At 36.9% G+C, this 26,854-nt stretch overlaps 1 protein-coding gene across 5 annotated transcripts; it reads right to left on the reverse strand.

The window, feature by feature from the left end:
- Window positions 1-1,928: 1,928 nt before the first annotated feature.
- On the reverse strand, window positions 1,929-25,852 carry TUBGCP5 (tubulin gamma complex component 5). Of its 5 annotated transcripts, none has more exons than XM_085055795.1 (24): window positions 25,577-25,852; window positions 23,031-23,084; window positions 22,838-22,946; window positions 20,701-20,797; window positions 19,995-20,105; window positions 19,362-19,441; window positions 18,736-18,871; window positions 17,038-17,152; window positions 15,569-15,658; window positions 14,771-14,864; window positions 14,228-14,474; window positions 13,898-14,100; window positions 13,362-13,477; window positions 11,789-12,057; window positions 10,698-10,896; window positions 9,155-9,343; window positions 8,408-8,590; window positions 8,057-8,141; window positions 7,833-7,953; window positions 6,867-7,045; window positions 5,996-6,121; window positions 5,333-5,421; window positions 4,076-4,176; window positions 1,929-2,977 (listed from the first exon to the last, which is right to left on the reverse strand). In XM_085055795.1, exons 1-24 carry the CDS (start codon window positions 25,735-25,737, stop codon window positions 2,931-2,933), a joined length of 3,201 nt encoding a protein of 1,066 aa, XP_084911921.1. In that variant the 5' UTR covers window positions 25,738-25,852; the 3' UTR covers window positions 1,929-2,930. The 5 variants fall into 5 exon arrangements, 4 of the variants coding, with proteins under 4 accessions (XP_084911921.1, XP_084911911.1, XP_084911938.1 ...); XM_085055785.1 differs by having other exon boundaries at window positions 17,038-17,155; XR_014850887.1 differs by lacking the exon at window positions 5,333-5,421 and having other exon boundaries at window positions 17,038-17,155.
- Window positions 25,853-26,854: the final 1,002 nt, after the last annotated feature.

Raw genomic sequence — 26,854 nt, forward strand, 5'->3', positions numbered from 1 at the left:
TTAAAACTAAAGCAAAGAAAGCATTGGAGAATTTACTAAATCAATGCTAAAATGTGGCCTAGAGATAATGGAAGCCCACAGGAAAAAACAAAGGAGAAGAAAGAAAATTAGTCAGATATGGGCTTCTATGCTGCAACTTTGACAAGACTGCATCCAGAAGTTAACAAGAACAAATGAAGATAGAAATGAAGTATAGATGAAATTGTGGCAGCATCCAATGATGCAGTGTGTCCTTTTCCAAAGAACTTTATACCTCCTTAGAAGCTTAGAAAGTTCAATTTCTACATGCTTTGCTCAGTATTTTATGCTTTCCTTTAGCTAAACTTGACAATTCACAAAACAATAGACTATGACAGATCTCCTTTAAATCTATACACACATGGAATAGATTACAACTTTCCTAACATCTCTGAAATTGCTTACCTGAAATTCCAGAAGTAAAGCATATTCAAATGTTGTGTCTCCTCTTACAAAGAGGAAAAGTATGCAAAAGTTAAGAATCAAGTCAATTCAGAAATAACTGACAAAAACAGGATTTCGAAAACGAGGTCAAAAAATATCCAGAAGGAATGGATTCAGGACAGAATAGAAGTAACACTGTTCTGTAAAGAAAACAGAAAATGCTACAAGGAAATTTGAGTAAATAACTAGCCAAAATAGCCCTAATGTCATATAAAACCCTATTTTTTTTTCAAACAGGTAAATAACCATTTTAACTACTGCCAAAGGACTGAAGAAAAAAATCCTGGTGGCATCACAGGGCATGCACACTAAAAGACAGGACTTGTTTTTTTCTGTGATTCTAAAGAAAAAATGAATGCCATAAGATGGACTCATTCAAGGGAATTTGTCAGCCAAGTACTAATGACACACAAAAAGCTAAACGTGGAGGATGTCTGTGACTAGAATCAGTAAACATTGCCAGAGCCAGACTTTCCACTGTGCTTTTGTGATGACAGATGAGCAAATACTGGAAGCTGGCTGAATGAATAGCATGCAGGCATCACTTGTCTATAAAGTGCACAGAAGTCTCTCTGCAGAATGCAATGTTAATTCCTAAGCAGGAAATAGGGTGAAACAGCTAAATCTTTCACTTGCACAGGGCCTTTCACGTAAAATAAGTAAAATCTGCAAAGGGATTTACTAGGAATTATTGTTTCAACAACATGAATGATTGCAGGATTTTTTTCTCCCATATCTGGCTAATATTATCCAAGGTAGTGCTATGAAAAGCAGGAATTTCACTGAAGGTTAATGACTGTAGAGGAAGCCGAAATAAAGCAACCACATGACATTGTTCAAAAGCACAGAGTACAAGACATACTCAAAAAGTAATGAACCAGTACATAGAAGTCCTGAACTTCTGAGTAAAAGTATGTCTTTTAAAAGTCTCAGTATGCTATTCAATTTTACTCTGAGTAAGAAACAGTTGGTAAACAACGCACTGTCTCTGCTAGCAATAAATAATCTAGAATCTTGTATGAGAACCAGCCATGGCAAACTAGAAGTACAAACTACTTCTGTTAATAGGTGTACACCTACCAAAAAAACATGCACTTAAAAAAGAATGTAATGTGGTACCAAAGGACAATACAAACAACATTCTCTAAAGCAAAACCTCCACTCAGTCAAACAAAAAAGAACATATTACAGGGCAACAGAAACTTTCTCAGTGTTATACTTCAAAAAAAATTAATTTCTTTTCCTCAAAACATTTCATAGCTGTAACTTGGAAGAACCTTCTGAGATCTCCTGTTCAAATGCAAACACAAATATTCACTTTCATATAAAGTAATTTTTAGTTTACAGCTGGAAAAAAGTTTTATAATGAGCCACACAATTGGTAGGAATATACTTTATTTACCTTAAAAAAAAAGCTCTCAAACTTTAAGTTACTGACCAAATTTCAGCAGAAACACACAGTGAAATTCTAATTATTAAATCTTTTATTTATTCAAATAAATCAGTAGGTAAATAGCTATGATTGATTTTAGCTTTTTTAATGCAGGTGTACGGATGTCAGAATTCCACAGGAATTTTAATGGAGAGGCGACAGGGCAAGTCATCTCATGCAGAACAAGTTCCACATTTACTTGTCCAGAAATGTATCCTTCTGTATCACAACCTACTGCTTTACAAGAGATTAGCTGTTAGATGTAAAAGTTTGCTTGCAAAAGGCTTAGAAGAAGGATAAAGGTCAAGTAAAATCTGACTACCTTTGAAACATCTCAACAATCCAACAGTTAAAACTAATATATTACACACTGTCATCTTAATCCTACTTGAGCTGACTAGAGTTACCACTAAAATTAGTAAGCATTTGAACATCTAACATAAAAAACACTGGTATTTTATGTTCTGCCATAATCCATTTTGATAAATTAGTCTTGTATTTCTTACATCAGCTTCTCGTAACAGTCTTCTTAAAGATCACTTAAGAGCCACCAAGCAAAGAAAATGAATGCTTCTTAGCCTTTTTCAAAGGAAAAAAGGGACAAAAATTAAATCAACCAACCTTCTAAACACCAAGACTTGAGTCACACCACTCCACACTGCCCTGTGACCTACTCACAGCTGAAAAATTAATGGGAAAAGTAAATAATCAATTACTCATAATTAAAGAAAAAAAATCCTTTTTTTCAGCATGAAATACATTTAATGTATTTTCAAGTAAGATTGTTTACATCGAATGAATTTTACACTATACATGTTTTTTGATGTTGAAGCATATACATACACTGCCACAACCAACACACTTAAATACCTGTACATTATTTACATTTTAAAATATTTTACACAGCTCCAAACCATCACCATCATTTAGCTATATACATTTTAAACCGGAGCACCAAATGTTTACGGTTCTTTAACACAGGAATTTCAACATAAATCCTGCTATCAGTTGTTCATTAATTCAGTGGATGTGGGTGTTAACTTTGTTCCATGCCAGCCATCAGTGACAAAGCTAAAGATTCCACTGTGAAACAAACCATAAAAAAGTAGTTAATATTTGTATTTGCAGCAGTCTGCATGTATTTATTACAATATTCAATTCTGTCATTTAAAAGGAAGATACCAGTTTACTTTGTAATACTATGGGATTTCAGACAAAAAGACCTTTTATAAGTCTCTGATAGTTTAGACAATATTTCACCATACTCATCATCAGCTACCCATTGGTTATTTCATGTGGTAAGAACTGGTAAGAAATTAGCTCCTTTTTTTGAAATACTATTGTACACAAAAAAAAGCCCAGTTGTGGAGGTTTATATACAGCAAGCCATTCTCATGGATGGTTCTGCAGACAAGCTTTTGTAGATTTGAGTAGCACTGATGTCAGATATTGCCTGTTTTAGACACAGACTCATTTAAGTTGGAAAAGAACTTTAAAATAATCAAGTCCAACCATTAACCTAAGACTGTCAAGTCCACAACTAAGTCATGTCCCCTAGGCACATCTACAGATGGTGCAGAAAGCTGTGAGAACACATCTGTGTCCCAACTAACCTTGATGCCCCACAATCTCACTGAGCAATTGCCCCCTAACTCAAACTGGCACTGATTAACAATTTAAGCTCATACCAGGTTGTAAGTAGAAGCACAGACATGTAATCCTCTGCTGTTTCTACTACCAAGGAAGTAACTTCCAACAGATGGGCAGAGCCAAGAGCTCACTGCAGCTGCAGCTGAGGCACCATAATACTAAAATCTTATCTGCTCAAGATATAATCAGAGCCATCATTCCCATTACCAACAAAAAGAATGTTCTTCTTTGCCCCCAGAACTCAGTTTGATTAGTTTAGAAAACTGCTTGTCACTTGCTTGGCTGCACAGCTTCCCCATATCAAGTAAACAGATAAACTGAAGATAGCTGTCATGGAAAAGCTTGGCACAAATACTCAGAAAAAATAATGTCTTTAACTTAGTAAGAAGTAAGTCGTCATGATCCTCTATGAATAATCACAAAATGAGATTATTTAAGATGTGGCAACAAACATCAGAACAGATTAAAACATAAACACATTCCTAGCAAACTTGTGTAAGTGAAGGTATGTGAAAAGCCTCATGTACTTACAATGGGGAAAAGAGCCTCGACAGACAGCTTTGTTGAGAATAGTTACAAGAAACATGTGACAGTTTTTGAAATCAGATTCCATCTTCTCTATGGATTCCATCCTACAAAACAGTTTAACAGAAGAATGCTTAACAGAGCAGCCCCTATGTTATCTTCAAAGTATGACTGAAATTTCACACTGTTATCTTCAAAGTATGACTGAAATTTCAGAGTAAATGACAGAAGTACTCTTTCTGTAGAATTCTGGCTTGAACTTAGTTCAGTTATGCCTGAATATGCTACTTCTAAAAAACAAAGGCAATTTTGACAGCAGCATCTGAGCACCATCAAAGTAGCATTAATAATTTCCTCATAATTTCAGAAATCTCTGCAGTGACTTGAAGGAATTGTGTGATTTCAACTGACACCCATCATTCCTACATAGGTTTGCATTTAAAGAGAGCCTTTCCCGGTCCTTATTCTTTTAGAGGTCCTTGGGGACCTATACAGCCAGTAAAAAAGGGACACCCACATTGCTTTGCTACCAGCAATCTCTTGAATTCCACTTTGGACTCTATTAGCTAGCACTCACCAGTCAAGGGAGAAGACATAGGTCACAAAAGTCACTCTTTTCCTTTTTCCCTTTTCCCAAGAAAATACAGATGACACTATGCCAGCTATGACTTTTCCTGCCACACACAAGAGTATGCAACCGCATGCCCTGAGTTCAGTCTTTATCAACAGCATACACAAATTATTACTGACATTTTAAATGAGAAAAACACTCCAAAAATAGCAATTTCCCAATGTCACAGGAGAGCGGGATCCAAGTTTTAGGTAGCATCTGTGCCAAAGAAAATTAGTCCTGAAAAATATGAAGCGAGCCAGTCCACACCAGCTGGCTTCAGGACCATATATCAACTTCTGAGCATTTGACACAGCCTTGGAGACCTGCCCAGTATCACTCAACCTTCAAGCAGCAAGTTGCATAAATAAAAGCATAAATGGGAAAAGGAGTGGCTGCAAATAGGGATTTGGGGATGCTGGTCAACAGGAACTCAAAAGAGGGAGCAGGGAGGGAGCCCAAGCAGCCAGGAGGGCAAACCCCATCTTGAGGTGCACCAAACAGCACAGCCAGCTGGTCAAAGGAGGTGATTGTCCCGCTGCATTCAGCACCAGTGCAGCCTCACCTGGAGTGCTCGGTGCGGTTCTGGGCACAAAATCATACTCAGCACTGCAAAATTATGACCATTTAGAATTTCAGTTATGTGTACTTACTTCCAAGCCCCCAAACCAGCCTGCCAACGGTCTGCAAACATCAGTACTAAATTTAACACTTTCATTATAGCTTCCTTCACAAAGCTCACCTAAAACAATTAAAACACAAGAAATCAGAAATTCATTGTTAAGCGTAACAATTTTCATTATTATGCTGCAATACAAAGGTCTCCTGTGCCCTGTAATCTGACCCAAAAAAACCATCTCCTAAGTACAATGTGATTCTTCCAAACTGAAGATGTTTGTATTTGTTATCCAATTCATTTCACAGATGACTGCTTGGATGTGGACTTTGCACAGACAGTAGGTGGGATACAAGGTTACAAAGCTATCCATGTACCTCCATTTCCTGCCATACCACTATGTATCATCTTCCTTACATTAACAAGCCTGTTCGTTCAAAACCTCCTGTCTCTTAGAAACAAACAAGTCATGTAATACTCAATATAAAGAATTAAATTTTATCCTCTCTCCTTGATAGAACTGAGCTGAGAACAGCAAGGGAAACTGGATCTCAGTGTTATGTCTGGAAAAAGCTACCACTTTCTCTAGAGTACCTATACATTGCTTAGCGTGTATAAAATTCAAAACAGCATAATAAGTACAAAACTACTTTCTTATCCTGATAACTCAGTGTATCAAATATGCTAATTTTTTGCCCACCTTTTCTCTCAGTAAGCAGCGATCGTGAATTGTAGATAGATATCTGTAATGAATCTTTATCAATTGATCTAAATCTTTGGCTTCTTCTACCTGATGCTGAAATTCCAAGCCTGTACTGTGAAGAATCTTAAAAAGAAGACCAAAGTTATTAAATCCAATGCTGCATACAAGTGATTATGACACTCTCCCAATATATCTTTAAGAGGCTGAAATTGCATGATTCATTGCTCTTCCCTCTCGAATTTTAGGATTAGCCTCCAAATTACAATCAATAGCAAAAGTTTCAAGCTCTTATCATAATTACATAGCAACATTCCTCACATAAACAGATATACTGCCAACAAACAAGGGTACAGAGACTACCCCCAGAAAGGCTGAAATGGATCATATACTAATTTTATTAAAAACAAAAAAAGGCAGTAATAGAGCAGATATGTATCTACAGGCATTGCCTTTGTATCTGAGAAGACATGTACTAGACTTCAGACTGCGTACTAGAGATTTTTGAGAAGAATCCATTTAACTAAAATATCCATTTTAACACTTTTCTAAACATAATAGCTCTTAAGAAAGTAACTGCTTACAGAAACCTCTTTTTACATTACTGTGCTTAAGTCATCTAGCACTGGGAGAAACAGACAAAAATAATTAGTAATATCCAAAGATCAATCAAATGCACGTAGAACTCTAAAGCATTTTTAGAATTACTGATTTAAAACAGCTAAGTTGAAACTGAAATATGTGCAGAAAGGATATTATATTTACATTTTGCTTTTTGTTTTGGGGGGGGGTTTAGGTTTTAAAGGAAAATTAATACTGCATCTCCAGTTACAAGTTCTTAATATAAATGAAATTGTGATATAAGACAAACCCTAGTCATGATGTAGTTGTGCAGGCTGTTGACAAAATGCATAAGTTTCACTCTTAAGAGGAACATGCGATGTATTTGTTGTTTTATACTTTCTTTTTGTGGTCCAAATACAGGAAGAGTTCCTTGTTCTAATGAAGTTCCTTCCTTAACCTGGGGGTTTTCTGCAGCAGAGACTAGTTCTGAAAAACAAAAACAAAACAAAAAAAAAAAACCAAACCAAAACAAAACAAAAACCCAAACCAAACAAAAAAACCAAACCAAACGAACAAACAAAAAAAAAAGCAAGAGTGTTGCTCTTTTTGGGAAAAGACTTTAGCAAAAAGTCAAAAAGTCATATCCATAAAGCTTAAACAGTAAAAAACTACATACTTTTAGTCTTTTAGGGAGATAACTACTTAGCCGATGTTCAAAACATAAATGAACCCATCAACTGTCTCATTTGTTTTTCTAAGACATGAAGTCTATATCCACTTTTCATAGTGGATATAGAAGAGTATAAACATTAACTTGGTGAAGGAAATACTAAAAAATCTCATTCTATAATCTCCAACAGCTTACTGTTTCAATCTCAAATAAAGTATTTCTTTAATCTCATTTTCTTAACTTGTCTGCAAGGTATTACTCATAAAAAGACTATACATGAGCGTTAAGGTGTGGTAGACAGATCTTCTTTCAACAGCAAGGTCTGTAGAATTGGCAACTGTAAGAAGTTTCCAATAGAACTAATTAGACTTGAATCAAAGAGACAAAGACATGAATGCAGCTGTCCCCGAGGCTAAAAAAGAAGTGAAGAGCACCCCCATCTTAATATACGTAATTTGCTACACTAAAAGAGATTATAATTTTATAGAATGAATCAAAATTCTAACTAGTTTATACTACTTATTGCAGAAAACAGAAGACTATTCGTATCCTTAGACCACAAAACAAGTTTACAGAATATCTTTAATTGAAGAAGTATCTTACCATCAAATCGTAGAACATCTAGACTGTACTTGGCCCACTTTATTTGCAGTAAGAGCAGAAAAACTTGATTGTAAATTTTTTGGCATTCTAAGCTTATAACTATATCCACAGGCCAAGGAACCTAAGAGGAGGAGAGAATAATCAAGACAGAAAATACAAGTCACTCTAATACAACATTTCAAATCTGTTCTAGAATAAGAACTGTGGCCATATTAACTCCCTACCTTGTAACTCAATGTCAGACCATCTAAGGTGTGGACAGGGAGTTTCTTCTTTGCTGTATCAACACTTTCAAATGATATTGATAGCCTATGCAAGGAATCAAGTGATGCAATTGGTGAGAATCTGGTTTAAATGAGTAGTTAGTTACATTAATTTTTATTTCTTACTGCTAATTACTAAGTGTCTGATTTAGTCTGAAGGACTTTGGTAGAAAAGATGACAAGAGCTCAAAACTTCATTAAAACAGATTATTTTAATGAGTACACAATAATTAGTATTGTGCTATGCAAATTAAGTACATCAAGACAGCTAAGTGTGAAAGAAACATAACTAAAGCCTGTGTTACATTTTACCTTGCACTGTCCTCTGGATAGCGTTGTCCAACTGCTTCTTGTAGGTGAACATTTAAGAAAGCAACATTCTGCCAAGTTTCCTTTTCTCTAATTTTGTCAAAAATAGATGTATAGAAGTCATACATGGTATCTCCAGCTTCAAGTAAGAAAAAGTTTCTCATTGCCTGCAAATATTCTACAAGCCTAAACAGGGAGAAACATGTATAATGAGACTGAGGAAATGTTACAAGTGAATGCAAAACACAACTGTTACAGAAACAAAAATCTTAAAAAACTCTTCACTACAAAAACTCAGTATTGAATATAGACATAACAAAGTCTACAGTGAATCCTTTGTTTAACCAAGGCATTTTTTCCCTGTAAGCTTTAACAGACCCACTAACTTCAGTGGAATTGCTCACAGTATTCAGCTATTCTACAGGCTAGGTAATTCTCAGAAATGGCATTGTTTGGAAATCCTGTCCCCTGAAGTGAATTTAAAATGGCAGCACTATTAATAAATGCTGTTTGAAATAATTTCCCCACCAAACACCCACTGATGACAAATTACAGCTTTGCTATTGATTTAAGCTAAACCAAGGTTTCACCCAAGAGTCTATCATGTTAGATCCTCCTTTTCTCCTTAATGACTTTACTGCTGGTTATCAAACTGGAGTAGAAACAAAACATAGAATTGCTTCTTTTAGTGATGACATACCACTGGTAATAAAAAAACAAAGTTAAGGAAAAAGAAATCGACTTTCTTACCTATAATCCTTCTTTAAAGTTTCCATCAGATTACCACAGCATTCCAAGTATTGCTTGTCTATGTGAGGATAAAGACATGACCTCAATGTCAGTTCAAAAGTCTGGCATGTCACAGATTCTGAGGATCTGTCCACACAGACATCCCCACCAGTAAACTTCTCATGAAAGTCACTCTGTTCCAAGTACAATCTTCAAAATAAAATAAGATACTTAGGGAAGAAGGCTCATTATTCATACCTTCAAAGATTTTAATCAAATTTGGGTCCTCTGCTCTGAAATATATGGTGCAGGGGTAATACAAGCTGATTCATAAGCAGAGCATATATCAAGCCTATAAAGTGATCCATCATACTGTTTGTGTATTACCAGACATAAGAGAATCACAAAGGACAACATTCTATAATCACATAACTGCCTAAGGCATACTTCTGAAAAACATCAAGCTCAAATACCACATAGCATAATAAACAAACCCACTTTGATAAGAACTTTTAAAACTATTTTGTACATACAAGCAGTCAGATGAGCTTCCCAAGAAAGAAAAATAAAAATAAGGAAACAAAGTAAAAATTCGACCAACAACCACAAAACAACAAACAAAAAAAACCCCAAAACCATCCCATACATGGAGAACTGGTTTGAGGTATCTGTATTATGGAGTCCCTATACATTATCTGTAATACTGTATGATGGGAAGAGACTATCTGCAGTCTACATTTGGTATGTTTAATTGTTTTTTCACAAAAAGGATCAAATTATTGTAATATTTTGTAAAAAGCCAGCTGCCAGTTGAAACACTCTAAGAGGAAGTCCAGTTCCCAGCAGGTATTGCCTTGATAGGCTGGATGAACCGGATATTGAATTAATGTAGCAATTCTGACAAATAGAATAGTCCCAATGAACAAGGGAAATAATGAAGTTCTATCTGTGATTTCTGTAAAACAAGCTCCTTCTAGAACTGACATTAAATCATGTAAATACACAATTAATCTTCAGGAAAAACATAAATAGTTATTTTCTTATTTGTAATCCCAGAAGATTTTCAGAGTTTGTCTTTTCACTGATTTCCAAGGTATTTATAATCTCTATAGGACTTCCCCCACTAAGAAGAATGAAGAATTTTTATGCAATTAACATGAATTTTGGAAGGCTTTTACAGTTAAATGATTTAAGCACTAGATTTAAGAATATACTTCATGAAATCAAGGACATTGTGTACAAAAACCAAGCAAACTCGTTTAAAAGTTCAGATTTTACAAAGGCATTCACTACTAAACCACTTATTTGCTAAAAGCGTGTTATGATAAAGACTACTCCCATTTTCTATGCTACCAGTTGCAAGTAGCATATTCTTCACCGATTTTGTTTTTCTTTAACCATGCACAAGGGTTGTTCTACTTAGCTTCTGTCACTGATTGTTGGTGCTCCTCTTTATTCTCAACTTGCTTGTTTTCAGCAGCAGCAGCAATGAAAATAAGATCTACCAAATGTCACCAGGCTGAACACTGGTCTCAACAACACAGCAGGAAGATCATTCATTTACCTGGCAAAATTAATAGCCAGCAGTGGGTCATGGACATCATCCAGTTCCAAGTGTCTTTCTGCTATAGACTGCATCTTTATCAGACTCTGCTTTGTGGCCTGCTGTTCTGTAATAATATCTGGAACAGACTCTTCTCCATGCCGCAGGCGAGACTGCACCGATTCCAAGAATAGTGTATATAAACTCTTCCGTTCAGCATCTGAATTGGGCAACACATTGGAGAAAACATCATCTGAAATAGAAGAACTCCACAGTCCAACATTCCCTAGCTAACTTTTAAAATACTACATTTCAACCACTATTGAGAAAACAAAATGCCCTCAAATACACATTTTTAAATGACAGGACTAGCCCACTGCCTAAGGTCAAGCATATGTTCAAATGCATTGCAGAATGGGTGTCTGAAATATAAAATATTTCTGAGACTGTTAAAGAGCTTCCTACTTCAGGTGCAAAGGCAGCTAATTTTTAGCACCTGAAAACCTTCCAGTATTCACTGAAGTGAGTCTCCAAAATAATTTAATGATCTCTACTTTTAAACATGAAGCAGCAGCAAAATGAAAAAATTTATTTTGTTTCCTTAAAGAAACGCAAAAAAATCCCCAAACCCAATATTGGTTACAATGTTGTATTATGTTTTACTATCACTCAAGACAAATATCCTAGATATCCAAACATCTTTTACCTACTTTCGAGTAAGCTTTCAAAAAAGAAGAATTCCACATGCTATCTTAGATTACTCAATCACTTAGTAATAGAAAACAATTATTTATACAAAACCACCAGTTTTATTATTAGAACATGCAAGCTGGTTTTGTCTCATAACAAAAAAAAAAAGTGTTTTGCAAGCACATGGAAAGAACTTTAAGAAACTGTTAAAGCAATAAAAAGAAAATTAGACACTCAACCTTATTCGCTTTTCATTTGTTTGCGTTGGAAAAGTGTTTTCCATGAGACCTGAAGTCACCAACCATAATATTGGCATTCAACAGAGTGTTATATGAATCTAAGCCAGGGGAAGCCCATTATCAAAAATACACCCACGCTGTTGGATACCCTAAGGCACAATGGTGTACAAACTGACATCTCACCTCTTGACGCAACCTGCTGTGGAGAACCATCTTTGCATTGAAGATTCTTCAACAGCTGCATGGATTTTCCAGCCATGATGATTTGCTTCAGCACAGGTTTCAGAAAAGAAACCATTGTGTGCTGTCTGCTTGAAGGGGCCTGATCACTGCCAGAACTGGCACTGGCATTATCACTCATCTTCTCTTCATTCTCTGTTTTTTCTGACACACTATATAAAGTGTAGGTAGCATACCAAAAATCTCTGTGATTAACTGGAACATTTTTGTTCCTGCGAAGAAATAAAAAGCTGTTGAGTATTTTCCTTTTCAAAAGGAAACTTCATTACTAGAGGATATGTATCCTCTTTGTTCCATGCTTTGCCTTTCTCTCAAGACAGTCACGAAGCACTTTCAAAACCGTGTAAAATTAGCTCATCCATATTTGCAAACTATCCAGACACTCTGAAAAGGATGATAGCTTTGGCAGGATGAACAATCAGCTCACAGGAATAAAACAATCATACAACCAAATAAACCCCAACAGCAAGTCAAATAGAGCTATTATAATTAAATTGGTCCAGATGTTAACTATTCACAGTGGCATGCATCCTTAGCGTTAAAATGATGAGTGACTGACTTGCAGACTTATTTAAAACCCCAAACTGAAATAACTACCACTAGGAAAGCTGAAAAATTCTAGAGTTGGTGAAACTCAATTTGTAGTTCACTTTGGATTTTTTTGTTGTTTACATCAGATACACAGTTTGGTCTTTTAAGTCAGATGGAAAAACATAAATTAGATAATTAAAATGAAGCATAAATATAAATAAAAGTTGAGATTAGCCCTGTTGGTAGCACTGAAAACACAACTATAGAACCATGGAAAGAGGACACAATAAGGATGCTAAGGATCTCTGCTACTATACTACTAGAGCTGTTGTCTTACTCCGTGCTCACCTCAACATGTATTAACAGGCAGAGGTTCAATTAAGTTTGGCAGATAGGGGAAAATGGATTTGTAATTACAAGCCAGAACTTTAATTTCTATATTTGCTTTCCACTCCAAGCTGTCAAAAAAAGAGACCAACACAATGTAGCGTAGCAACAGAAGGAAAACTAACAGCTCAAGTAATGTTTAGGGTATGTGCATGTAACTCAGACACGATATTGACTTTACTACAGGTCGGAAGCAATGAGTATTTTAATTCTAAACAGCATTTGATTTATAATTACTAAATATTAGTAGAAGAATTAAAAAGTAAATTTTGTAATTTTTGCAAATGTCGTGTGTTTGAAAAATGGTTAACTGCCTTTAAAAAAGTCAGTACACTCAAAACCAGCTTGCTCATTATTTACTATAGACGGAAAAAAACAAAATAATTGATTTGTACTCTAGAACAATACATGGTAGAGATCCGTATCTATGTAATTTCCCTAATGGAAAGTTTGAGACAAGTTATAGAAGTATGATTAAGAAATTGTGTCTTAAGCAAAGTAACATATGTGAAAACCTCTTATTGTCACTCTTTACCCTAGGTTCTACAACAGGTTTTCTTGCACACCATTATGTGTGTCTAGTATCAAGCATCCCTACCTCTGAATAATAAATTCCTTTGCAGGATCAAACAAATTACCATGGACTATCCACTCATCCACTGTCTGTAAGTATGGCCTCACAGTTTCAACCCAGAGAGAGAACAAAAGGGACACCTGAATTTAAAGGAAAAAAGAAAAAAAAACTACCTGAATGTTTTTATACTAAGCACTGAAAGCAATATGGTGACGTTTGATCTCTTAATTGTGCAATTACAGTTTATAACATGTACATAACAACATTTAAAGATTTTAAGTTGCTGTAAAAATCCAAACCCCCAAATTTCAGCATTAACTGAATCACTCAGTTGTAGAAATAGGAGGGAAAGCTGTTCCAATGTTCCCTCTTTCAAAACAGCTTCCAGGCCTCCAATTTTCCACAATCCTTCCCCTTGGTTCTCAAAAAACATTGCTTCTGATCCTTCCATAAACCCACTTTTGTCCAGGTTGAGTGAATTCATGTCAAAAACTAGTAATGCATTAGTTACTAAATCTTCTAGCGTGCTGTTCTGTTAGGGAAGGAATTATTTCCCCTACCGTTTGCTCAGATGCCTCTCCAACACTGTCATATTCAAGAATAGCTTTGTAGAGGGTATTAAGCAGATGTGATGCTCGTACAACATTTCTAGTGTCAGGTGGCACTTCTGCTACTCCTGTGCTGAAAACCTTGTGAAGTACCTTCAGTTGTGCCAGTCTGGGAGACAGTTTATCTATTACTATTGAAAGTGTCACTGTTTTATCTGGAAATAAAACAAAAAAAAACCCAAAAAAACAAGGTGCATAAAATAACATCAAACAGAAAAGCAAATTTTGTCAGTGTTAATTATTTGTGTGTCCCCCTCTTGTAAAACTTCCCTTGCACTGTACCTTTGTTGATTATGCATTTTTCAATTTCAGTAAGTTCTTCTTTAAAGCTAATGAAATATTTATACAAAGCCCACATAAAAGCTTGGTAAGTTCTGAAAGGGGCTTCAGTAGTCTTCTTTGGAGTGGAAACTGTTCCGTGCATTATGCTTTCTGGGCTGTGTCCCATCACTTCATCAATAAACTTCTGTAGTCTAAACACAACTTGACCATATGCTGCTATCTGCTCCAATACAGATCTCAGGCAATTCTAAAAAAAAAAAAAAAAACCTTTTAGAATCATCTAACAAAAATTCTATTTCATAAAGCCTAAAAATTGAATTACAAGATTTTTTTTAATATGATAAAATTCTGCAATCACTATTGCTTCATCACATTCTCAGATACAGGAACAGCACATTTAATTTTATTAACCCCACTGCTCTTATTTAGACAAAACACAATTGTAGAAATATGGTTTTTCCACAAACAATTTAATATCCTGTTCCCTCTAGTTACATCTTTCTAATGACAGATATATGCATCTGAGATTCAGAAACAACTTACATGGGTTAAATGAGTTACAATAATATCATTTCGGACAGTCACTTTTCCATCATTCAGCTGAAATATAAAAAGCTTTTTCACTCCTGAAAGCAGCCTTGAAAAGAAACAGAAAGAATAGCAATTTTCCCTCTTAATGGACTTATATAACTAATAAAAGAACTAGCTCTCTCTTGCCTAAAACTGTATTTTATTTGAGTAACGAGGGACCACAGATCAAGTACGATGCTTTTGGTACTGTAAGTTATTGCTAAAACAATTAAACATTGGCATGAAATAAATATTTCCTACAGTTTCTTTCCAGTTAAGATAATCACCAGCTATAGGATCACTCAGCCTACTTTCTAAAACTGGACACTGTTTTAAAAATCTATACGGAAAAGATAAGAACAAATTAGTTCTTTTTAACAATTAGACTTGAATAATCAATGCAAAAAATAAGCAGTAAGCTATTTTCTTCTTTGCAAATCTCAGAATGGAAGGGACCTTAAAGATCACATAGTTCCAAGCTTTGGGCCATGAAGTGACACCCCTCTCACCAGACCAGGTTGCTCAGAGCTCCACCCAACCTGGCCTTGAACACTGCCAGAGATGGGGCATCCACAACATCTCCGAGCAACCTGTTCCAGTGCCTCAAATGTGAACGTTTAACACACATATATAGCATCTTTATTGTAAAAAACAGTGCAAATCAAAAGCTCAGTAAGAATTCCTTCTTCAGACCTCTTCAAAGATAGATCTCTCATTTCCTTGAGAGAAATACTAAAAGTTAAAATGCAAGCTTTGTGATGCTACTCTTACCAAAGAGTTTCCCGTATAACCTGAGTTTCCGTGACCAGTGTTCTCTCTTCTGGCACATACAAAGGATCACTGGTGTACAAATGGTGGTCCCTTAGAAAAAAAGGAAATGAAAGCAATTTAATGGCTTAAATAACACCTGAATCACCTGAACGTCAGAATGAAGCAGTAATCTTAGGCTCAGTTTTGCTCTACATGTGTATATATGAGCAGATTCAATGCTCATGGGGGCATTTTAAGTATGTACATAAAAGCATCATTTTTTTCATATTGTTAAGCAAGACACTGTGAAAAACTTTCAAATATCATCTAGTCTTACATAGCAAGACAAGAAATTAAGTAGCAAATGCCTGAAATAATGGATTTGCATTATTTTGGGGGGTTGTTTTTGTTTGGGTTTTTTAATTATTTAATTATTTTCATTCAGTGCTGTGAAAACTTATTGTTACCTTCTCAGAAAAACACCAAGCTAAAAAGTAAAATATCCATTTCCCTAACCCGTATAAGGAAATTCACATTTTAGCCCAAAAGCTTACTTAAGAAGTGGAAACTTTCATAACCATCTAAGAACTTTCTCTTATGATCTGTCTTATGCAATCCTTTGTAAACCTTTCCCAGTATCTTTTCATATTTTAGCAAAGTATAGAACGATTACTTCGATTTTTAGCATTTTTACTCAATAATATCATCAGCAGCAAAAGTTATGCAATCATGCTCAAAAGGTCCTAATTAGGTAATACTAGTTATATATCATACATATATATAAAGCATATATCTGCTAACAACACTGCAGCAGAAGCAGTGTTGCTCTATTCATGTTACCCATTTTCTACTATTCATTGCAAATTGTGGTTCATAATTGGCTAGACAACCAACTTATACTCAAATAACTACTTGATTAAGAAATTCATTAAATTAAGAAAACCAAGGGCAAATCTAATGAGCTTTATTACTAACACATCAGAATTTGGGACACGAAAGAATTAGACTTCTCTTTATTTTTACTTCTCATTTTCTTTCCAAGGCCATGGCAGATCATGGCAATATACTGCTTTATGTTCCTTTACCACTCAAAATCTATTTTTAAGACTTACTTTGTAAAGGAGGCACCAAAAACATTTTAAAAAGTTAAATTTTAGGGGACTGCTCACTTCCAGGACCACTTACAACCCACCTGTATAAGTTCCTTACAGACCGTCTTAAGGATCAAGCCATATAAAATTCAACAGTAAGATTTGCTTCTCTGAAAAATGTAAACCTTCTCTCTTAATAAACATTAAATAAAAGAGTAAGAATCTATTTATAGAAAAAGCATTTTTTCATCTTATTAAATTGTACCCCTTTAATTCTGTTTTTAAGTGAGTTGTAACAGCTATACTATCTTTATGCTTCTAACAGTAAGGATGCTTTAAAGAGTCAATATTTAGCATTGTATGTAAGTAAGGAATATGTAAGTGATACTGTTTTCTTACCAGACTGCAGCCAGGTTGGCATGTAAGTGCAAACTATGTGAAAAGCGAGGAGCTCTTCCTGTCCAGTACTGAGGAACGACATGCTGCTCCAGCCAGCTGCGGGCATCAGGTTCACCTACTGTGAAAACATGTGACAATTAGGAAGATGTTTTTATTCATGCAGGAAACACTTATAAAATACAGGAAGGAGTTATTAATAAGCCTATTCACTCAACTGCAGAATCCCAGATCTTTTCAAATGAATTACTATTTACAACCATTTACACTTTACTGCACTCATATCGTGACACCACTGTGCACAAATTAATTTACACAGAAACGTCACATTTCCCAAATGTTGCAAAAGTCCTAAAAAATAAGCTGTGTTCAGTGCTGGTGAGGCCTCACCTGGGTACTGTGAGCAGTTTGGAGTGCTACAATGTAAGAAGGATATAAAGCTATCTGAAACTTCCAAGTGAGGGTAACAAAGATGGCCATGAAGGGAAGCCATATGACAATCAGCTGAGGTCACTTGGTCTGCTCAGCCTGGAGGAGACTGAGAGGACACATCATTGCAGTCTACAACTTCCTCATGTAAGGAAGCGTAGGAGCAGGCACTGATCTCTGTGGTGACTAGTGACAGGACCCAAGGGAATGGCCCAGATTTGTATCAAGGTGGGTTTCAGCTGGATATCAGGAAAAAGTTTTTCACCCAGAGGGTGGCTGGGCACTGGAACAGTCTCCCCAGGAAACTGGTCACAGCACAAGCCTGACAGAGCTCAAGAATAATTTGGACAATACTCTCAGGCCCATGGTGTCACTCTTGGGGAGAGTCCCGTGTAGGACCAGGAGCTGGACTTTGATAATCCTTGTGGGTCCCTTCTAGCTCAGAATATACTACAATTCTATAAGCTTGGAGATTTACATGGTTTTCAATTATTTCTCAAAAAACATGCTTCTGTCTCAGGCAATTCTGAAATGCTATATACAAAAACAAGCTGACTTAAAAAATAAACTGCCAAATGTCAGCCACTTCATCACTATGTTTATTTTTACTAGGCATTTAATACATTACCAAAAAAGGCTTTTTCTTAAACGTGATTCTCAAGAGAACTTTACCTAATCCCAGTCAGATAGCTACTGCTTATATAATATATATATAATATATATATAATATATAATATATAATATATATCACACAGTTGTCATTTACCAGGTAATCTGTACCCTACAATATTTTATGAAAAAATACAGCTATATTTAATATTCCCTGAAGCTATTCCAGAATAAGCCACTAGTGTTTTAACCACATAAACCTAGTTTTTTCAGAAACATTTCATCCCCAGAACTAAGCCAACTATTTCTGTTGGAAACCAAATTTTGTTTCAGCATTCTGATACTTAATGATAACAAAAATTTACATTATATCCATACAACTACATGTTGTATATACTGTGTATGTTTTCCTTTCTATATTGGAATATCCTTGTAAATTTCCACAGAAATTAACAGAATTCTTCTCCATTAGCAGTAACAGATATCAAATCAAACCTTCCACATAGTTTCTCTACCGTAAAAAACCCCATCAGTAATGAAGGTACACCCTATACTACAATTATAGATCTGTAACACAACACCTCACTAAAGAGTAATAAAAAAAGCTGCAGTAGCTTGCTAAATTTTAGTATGTAACACTATCAAACTACAGCTTATTCTAACCTTTCCAGGAAACATGAGGTACTGTCTTCTTGTTTGGATCTTGGTCTTCTAAAGGTGTTCTGTCTACTTGAATACCCGAGTCCTCCCTACTCAAGGGCTGAGTGTCTTCTTCCTCTTCACTTTCTCCAGACCAATCCTATGAAGTGCAACAAACCCCAGGACACTTCAGTACAATATAACAGACAGATCTATATTCAGCTCCTATTCAAGCCAAACATTAACTATTCTCTTCTTTCTTAAACTATGAAGTAAATTCAGGACACTAAGACTAAGATAACTGTCTAACAGAGAGTGATTTATGTTATACACAGTGTTAATAACCAGGCAAATGAGAGATCTGGAAAAGATCACAGACTTGCAGCAAGTTCTGATTAGGTGTAAGCAGGGGTCAGCAGAAGTATACACTTTAACTGGAGGACTAAGTCATAACATTGTGAAAACCAAAAGTATTTGTATTACTGTTATTCTGCATGGGTCTGTGTTATTTCATGGTATTCAGAAACGTACTGGGGAATCCTGCAAAAATCAACACGCAGAGCAGACAATCTAGGATTACTCAATCAGGTCTCCAACGCACTTCAAACCAGTTTATACAGCTGGGGTTTTTACTTTCAGAAATTACTTACTGGTGTGTCCACACCTGGGCCAAAGTAAATTTCTTCTCCTTCCATCAAATACTTTGCCCAATCAAATTCTTCTTCCTTTTCTAAGAGAAGCATAAATATAAAATAGAAAGTATCACATAACTCTGGCTTTCTTTTCCTCTGCAAACACTTCCAAAGTTAAAATTATCTGGATACTCTACAGTTAAAATAAAAGGCATTCCTTTCCACTTAAGGTTAGACCACCGTTCCTTTAACAAGGTTATGCACTTTCAACAAGACATAAATTGTGACATAACAACCATGTATATCCCTTATTAATTCTCAACTTTATTGCCTATACACTCAAAATATGCATCACAGTGTGCCATCAGCACATTTATCCATATTATGTTACACTACCCTACACTTTAATCCTGGAAAAACATGCAAGAATGCAACATACCACTTATTTTGACTAGTAAGTCCCATTTAGCTCAATGGAAACATTCTAAATGTATAGTTTACATATGCACAAGGATCCCAGACTGTAAAAAACAAAATCAAAAACTATCTTACTCTCCAAAAAAGACACCACATATCCATGATGTGATGTATGATACTTTCAAAGTAACAATCACACAACATATGATATCTTAAACATGAAGCTTACTCAACTGTAATTAGTGTTGTTTGAGATAACCTCTTCATATTCACATTCCTGGAATGGGCTGAAAGTGCATTCAAAACACCGCCGAGGGAATGTGCAGAGATCATTCAAAAAGGAATCTTAAGATGCAAGATTTTCTTTAGGTTAGTCTGAAATATTCTTCTTTCAGTCTATGATACAACACTGTAAACAAATGGGGGATGGTATCCACTCAAACTTAAGCACAAGCCTCATTTTCAGGCACTGAGTGAAAAAGTCCTACTTTAGAAAGCAGGCAGCTGGGATCTCCCTCTGGAAACTTTCAAATGTATCTCACTTTCTTTGATTACATAGGAAATGTAGGAATTTAAATCACCAAAACTGTTTCAAGAGATCTAATATTGAGGTGCAAGACAGAGACTCAGGACAGATATCCACTGTCTTTGAGCATGTAAACACTGCTGAACAGGTGGAGAACGTTTGTTTGTGATAGTGGTACAAGTCAAAGAGAGTTCCCAAGATACTTCAGTGGCTGGAAAACTTAATTAGGTGATGCAATATAAACGGGGATAGGAAAGACTTGCAAGCTATTTTAAATGTATAAATTATAACGACAACCAATAAAGCAATGTGAAGTGAAGGAGATAATAAAATGGAGAGGAAAAATGTCCTTCTTATTGGATTGCATAGCGGATTGTATCTTTCATTAGCCATATAAACATTTTGTAAACTTACCCACTTCTTTGACTCTTGGTTTTTCCACATAGGTGGTGTTGGATGGAGAATCGGACAAACACAACAGAAGAGACAGTATGGAATAGTGTGTATCTGTCTTTAAAACACATTAGAAAAAAAGCAAGTAAGTCTGTAAGTGGTCTAAAAGATTTTGCTTAGTAACAAAGTCAGCCTATTACCTGCAGGAATGCTCCCCATTAGTTCCCATTCCCCAGTCCTGAATTACAAAAATAAAATCTGCAACATGATACTGAATGTTATCCATTTTCTTCTGCCTATTATTTCGCCAATCAGTGTAAAAATCTTTCAAAAGCAGTGACAACATATGCTGCCTCCTACTGAGCAGACAATCGGTCAACATGGAAAAGATTCAAGTATTGTGAAAGTAAGAAGTCACCACAGGACAAGGGATAATGGACAGCCACACAAATGTGGATGAACTGGAAGGACACAGATAATGGGCCTGCAGGAAACCAAGTCTTAGGTTCCCTTTTCACATGGGTGAGTATTTCAAACAGAGGCTAAAATGAAGTTAGCTAAAATCATTACATTTTAGTATCATGTTCAAATTATCTTCTCACATCTGAAAATCTACACCAATCATTAAGGATGAATGTTTAACTCCAATATTGTAGTTGTGAATAAGAGGTCTTCAACCAGGTTAGAATACTGTCCCAACACTGGTATGGTCCAGAGATTTGTATTGTTGTCTATTCCCTAAAATCTTATTTATCAACGTACAACCATTTCTTACTATCAAAAGATTTTTCTTTGGCCTCACTGCAACTTTACAAAGATCTTCAGCTGACCATTTCACATCTAGACATATGGAGATTCTGCTATCTAAATCTTTATACAATTTCACACATTCATGAACACCCTTACAAAGCTCTTTTGGAATAAGATCCACTAGCATTTTAGAAAAAAAAATTCAGATTTCTGATAAAGCAGCATGATACCTACTATACAAGGATTATAACATGTTCTCACTGAATATTACTGATTTTACCAGAGTTTGCCAAAGAAAACCAGTAGGTCATTGACAGAATCACACATGAGCTGGTGTTTCACTAACCAGTCACAAAAACTGATAAATACTTAATCTTCCTAGTTATGTGTCACTGCTAAAAACTAAATACCATTTAGCTTCCCAAATATGAAATTAATCTACCTCCAGCCATACCCCAGTTTTTTTTCCTTTTGCATTTTCAAAAAGAAAAGGAAATTTTAAAAAATCTTAGGATACTTGCAACAATCAAATATTAAGTGCTTGCTTGGGTGTTTGGTTTGGTTGCTTTTAATTTCATTGAAGTCTCAAAACAAGAACTACTAAAGGTACATTTTCAAAAATCTAGAGACTACAGTATAGTAACTGAAGATACGTGTAAGTTATTGAGGGTTCCTGGGTTTTCTCCACAAATTAAAAGGATCCTAGAACATGCAACGAAAGGTAAATGTCAGTTCAATGAGAAGTAAAATTGGACTGCAAATCAGAACACACAGCTCTATTAAAGAACACCATTATATGGGGCACCACCTCTTAAATAACAAGCTTAAATTTCTCAACAGCAGGAACTTTCTAAGATCCACTTCACTATTACACTGCCACACTGAAAAATATCTAACTGTGACAACTTTTGCCATATTCATCCACTCCATATCCTAAACTAGTTGGATACAAAGTGTATCAATGGTGAAACACACACAGTCTCAAAAAGGAAGCTAGAACAGGAGCACTCCAACTGGAAACCCTAAACCCAAAACATCCAGATGGATTACTTAAGGTAAAAAAAAATAGGCAAAGAATAAGGAATGCTCAGCTCATTGTTGTTTTAGAACAGACAGGAATCTAGATTCACCTAGACTCCAGTTACAGCATTTGTACAATGTTGACCCTAAAACACCTGCTCTGCAATGAGATCACGCACTTTAAGTCATGAAATTCCATGTGCTGAAGCCCTGAGAAGACAATAAATGCATTTTAATTTCTGGAAATCCATTACCTGAACAGCGAGTCCAAAACCCACTACCAAGTCACCTGAAATTTCCAACACAACATTACTACTGAAGCCCCCATTGTCAGTATAAATGCAAGAGGGATGAAAAAAAAAGAACAAGGAAATTGCAATGTACATACCTTTGTTTCTTCAGTACTTGGGAGTGGCAAGTTCAGAAATTTTTCTGTTAGTCTTTTCCAGCTTGCAGCTTTTCCAAGGTCAGAATGAATTATCAATTTTTCATGTATTCTAATAACACAAATAGTATCAAGAAAACTTTTAAAATATATATATATAACCAATGCTTCATTAATATATAGACATAAAACTTACCCTTCTATTGTTCTGTCTACTTTATGACTGTTCACATCAAGAAAACGGTGGAATCTGTGTAAGAAATCTGCATTAGAATATGTTTAAAGGGAAGCTTAAGTAAGGAAGAAAATAAAGCTGAATTACATATATGAAGACAATATTATTAGTTTAATAATGCACATTTAATTCAGCAACAGCATTAAGCATCAACAAAATTCAACTTCAGCATCTCTTAGCTCAGGAAGGATTAAATACAATTGACCTGGAAGATAGAAGAATTGAATGCAGGTTACATCTAACCAGTACTCTAAGCTGAATGGAAAATTACTACTGTACCAGCAAACTAAGCAATTAAAGTATGCTGTCTGCTAAGTCAAGTAGAGCAAGGAGATCAAGAACTGTGTTGTCAAAGGCATTGGTGTCAAATGCACCCAATTATCTGGGACCTGCATCACAGGCAAAACAAACACCCCCAAGGGAAGGCCTCTAAATCCAAAAGAAACTCCTTTTTATAAAGGTTAAGGGAAAGTGTCCAAAAGAAAAGAGAGCTTAATCAAAAATAAAGACAGATATACTAACAAAGGTATATGTACAGGGACAAAATGAGAACTTGTGAAAGGTAAGATGCACTTTGGAGAATAAATTAGCCTATGAATAGGTTCTCCAGATACAGAGATTAAAAAAGAGGGAATAAGATGTGACAATACTGAGCACAAGGTCAAGACACTCCATACGCAGGCCCCCAAAACCAATGTTTCCAGCAACAGCTGACAGAAAGTGGTAAAAGCCTCATGACCACAGGCAGATATGAAAACTGCTGAATCTGAATCAAGAGCAAGAGTTAAATATGTTAACTAGACTGAAATTCAAAAGACAATATGAAATCACCTCAATGCCAAAGTAATGAACTATAAAGTGAAACTGTAAAGCAAGCAGCAAGGATTTTTAATAAGCAGCACTGGAGGATGAAGATACGCTAATGTAAAATAAAAAAAAAAAAAACCTTTATTAACTACAGAGACATTAGTCTGCTATCAGCTGTATATAAGGATTTGGAATAAGAGCATGATAAAATATAACACTGACTAAATATGTAGCATTTAGGTTTAAGAAAATACAGCTCGTCTAATTACAGCACATTAGCTTACATTGGAAATCACTAATTTAAAATGGTAGTAAGTCTAAGAACTTGAAGATTTAGGACATCACACAGAAAAGACAGTAAAAAAATCAAACCAAGAATCTGTCCTGAAAATAAAAATTTAGCTGCAGGGAAGTTATTAGTGAAAATTCTTTAGTCTATTACTTAAAACTTTAATAAATGACTAACACACATGCAAAAAAAAAATTGTAGGCAAGTTGGGAACATCATGAATAGGACTAGAGTGCTGCATAGAAATAAATAGATGGATCCAAGAACTACAGCATAGAAACATCATCAAATCTAACAATATAAATCACAAGTTTCACAAATTTGAATATAAAGAGAATTTCTGCTACAACCTAGGGGCTTATTTTTTGCAAATATCACACAAGGCAATCTCAGGCTGATGTTCCAACCACATTCCTTGGACAACAATTCTGGCATAAAAAAGCCCTTCCTCTTACCAACCCTCCCTGTCAAAAGTTTCTTGTTCCCTCCCTCTGTCTTCCTGACATGTAAAAAAACCAAACAAAACCCCAACAATTCCCCAGTCTAAAAGAGCATTCAGCTACACAAGCAACTGGATGATCAAAACCATGGGTGAGATTTGCATACTATAATTTATTTGAGCCTATTAGCAGTTAGGATTCACAGACGCAATGCAGTTATGCTACTGCTCCCCCAAAAATTCATTTAATCAGCATGAAAAATGTAAAGTAGCATTGATCTTACATGGATTAGGTACTAGCTACATCAATTTATATGCATAAGAGTTCAAAGATGCAGCGGTCACTGATAGCTCGGGTAATTGGAAATACATCATGTGAGAGTTTCACAGCTTTCTCAGAAGATTCTGAGTTGGAAGGAACCCACAAGGATCATCAAGTCCAACTCAAGCTGGCAGAATACAGTGGAACAATAACTGTGATAACTGAAAACTGTGTGTAAAACTCGAGTAAGGGCATTTTAGGTGGCAGTATAATAGAATTAAAGAGCTACAGATACAATACATTACAAATTAATGAAGACTACGTTTCTGACAACCTCAAATAACACGAAACACGTTCTGTTCCTGCAGACCGATACCCTTTCACATCAGCAGCACAGCATTTTTGGCCAGGTTTCTCTCCATTTGTCAGTCCTCCTCACTTGCTCTTTACCCATAATGTACCTCCCTCCACCACAGTTTTGGGCGGCTAAATGAGCACGTAGAAAGGCACCTTTTTACAGTGCAGGAGAAAATCCCTAAAAGCCCACGGCTCAAACGCGACGGAGCAGCAGTCACTGTCCCTGTGGCACAGATCCCTACACGGCCCCCGGCGCCTCCCCAGGCACGGCGCACGGGCGGCACGGCGGGACACGGCCCGTCCTACACCCCCGCGGTGCGGCAGGCACCGAGACCCTCCACGCTCCCGCTGACCTGAAGTTGGACCAGGCGAAATTGAGCGCCGCCTGGAAGCGCTCTCCGCCCAGCTCCTCCTCGGGCAGGCCGGTCACGCAGCGCACCAGGGCGCGGACGGCGCGGTCCTGCTCCTGCTCGAAGCGGCCGCGGGGGCCGGGCGAGGCCGGCGTCGCCGCCATGGCCCGGCGGAGGGGCAGGGGAGACACAGCGGGGACACAGGGGGGACACAGGGGCGGCACCGCGGGCGCCACACGCAGCCACCGCCGCCTCCCGCCCCCTCCTCTCGCGAGGCTTCCCCGCGCGGCGCACGCGCGTGGCGGGCGCGCGGTGAGGGGCCGAGGGGCGGGCGCGCGACGCCTCCCGGCGGGAAGCACCGTGAGGGAGGCGGTGGCACCCTCCGTGCCTGGAGGGGCACCGCCGATCCAGCCCCACTGCTTCAGCAGCCCCTGTCACGGGAGTGTCACTTAACTTCCGAAACGTCCCCGTAATCACTCGGGATCGGGAACTGGCAATTACTGATTGATCACAGAATGGATTCGGTTGGAAAAGACTTCTGAGATCACCGAGTCCAAGCTATGGCCCAACACCACCATGTTAATAGCCCATGGCAGGGAGTGCCACGTCCAGCCTTTCCTTAAACACCTCCGGGGACGGTGACTCGTCCACCTCCTTGGGCAGTCAATTCCAATATCTAATCACCCCTTGTGTGGAGAAATTCTTCCTCCTGTCCAACCCACACTTCCCCTGGAGCACGTTAAGACTGTGTTGTTTATAGGATGATTACCCATCCAAATAAGAGCCCTTGCGGTCTTCCCTGACTGAATCCTTGCTTTTGCACAGCTGGAGAAACCACTGCTGGTGGATATTCTGTACACAGATCCTGAGCAGACACATCGGGAGTGCAGTGGGAAACCAGTTTGTCCCAGTTCCGTGTCAGACCTCCACCGAGCAGCTTAAAATGCTTTTGTGTCTTCATGTGGTTTTATAGGACTGCAAGGACAACAGCCTGACGGTGAGATTCCTTCTGGAAAGAACCTGGCCAGATTGGTGGGAAGTGGTATTATTGGCCAATTCCTGTAGCAATCCCTGCCTTGCTGCAGTTGTTCTATTCTCCATCGTTGGGCTTTGTCCTGCTTGATCTAATAAACAATTATTGGGTTGTAATCCACCTCACCAAACTTTTTTATTCCTCTTCTCAATTAGGAAATATACTGGCACAATGAAAGGAGTAGCCAGTAGTAGATGAGGAGGAGTGGCAAGAAGAAGGCCTCAGAAATGCCCTAATAAAGTTAAAAT

This window comes from Lichenostomus cassidix, chromosome 1, assembly GCF_008360975.1.
Source record: "Lichenostomus cassidix isolate B80296 chromosome 1, HeHo_3.0, whole genome shotgun sequence".
In the NCBI taxonomy this organism is placed as follows: Eukaryota; Metazoa; Chordata; class Aves; order Passeriformes; family Meliphagidae; genus Lichenostomus; species Lichenostomus cassidix.

Coding starts and splice junctions, on each gene's coding strand:
- TUBGCP5 (XM_085055785.1), bottom strand. CDS start 25,737: ATGGCGGCGACGCCGGCCTCGCCCGGCCCCCGCGGCCGCTTCGAGCAG. Junction 22,947..23,030: donor GTAGACAGAACAATAGAAGG/GTAAGTTTTATG, acceptor TTGTGTTATTAG/AATACATGAAAAATTGATAA. Junction 13,478..13,897: donor GAGAGGCATCTGAGCAAACG/GTAGGGGAAATA, acceptor CTTTAAATTCAG/GTGTCCCTTTTGTTCTCTCT.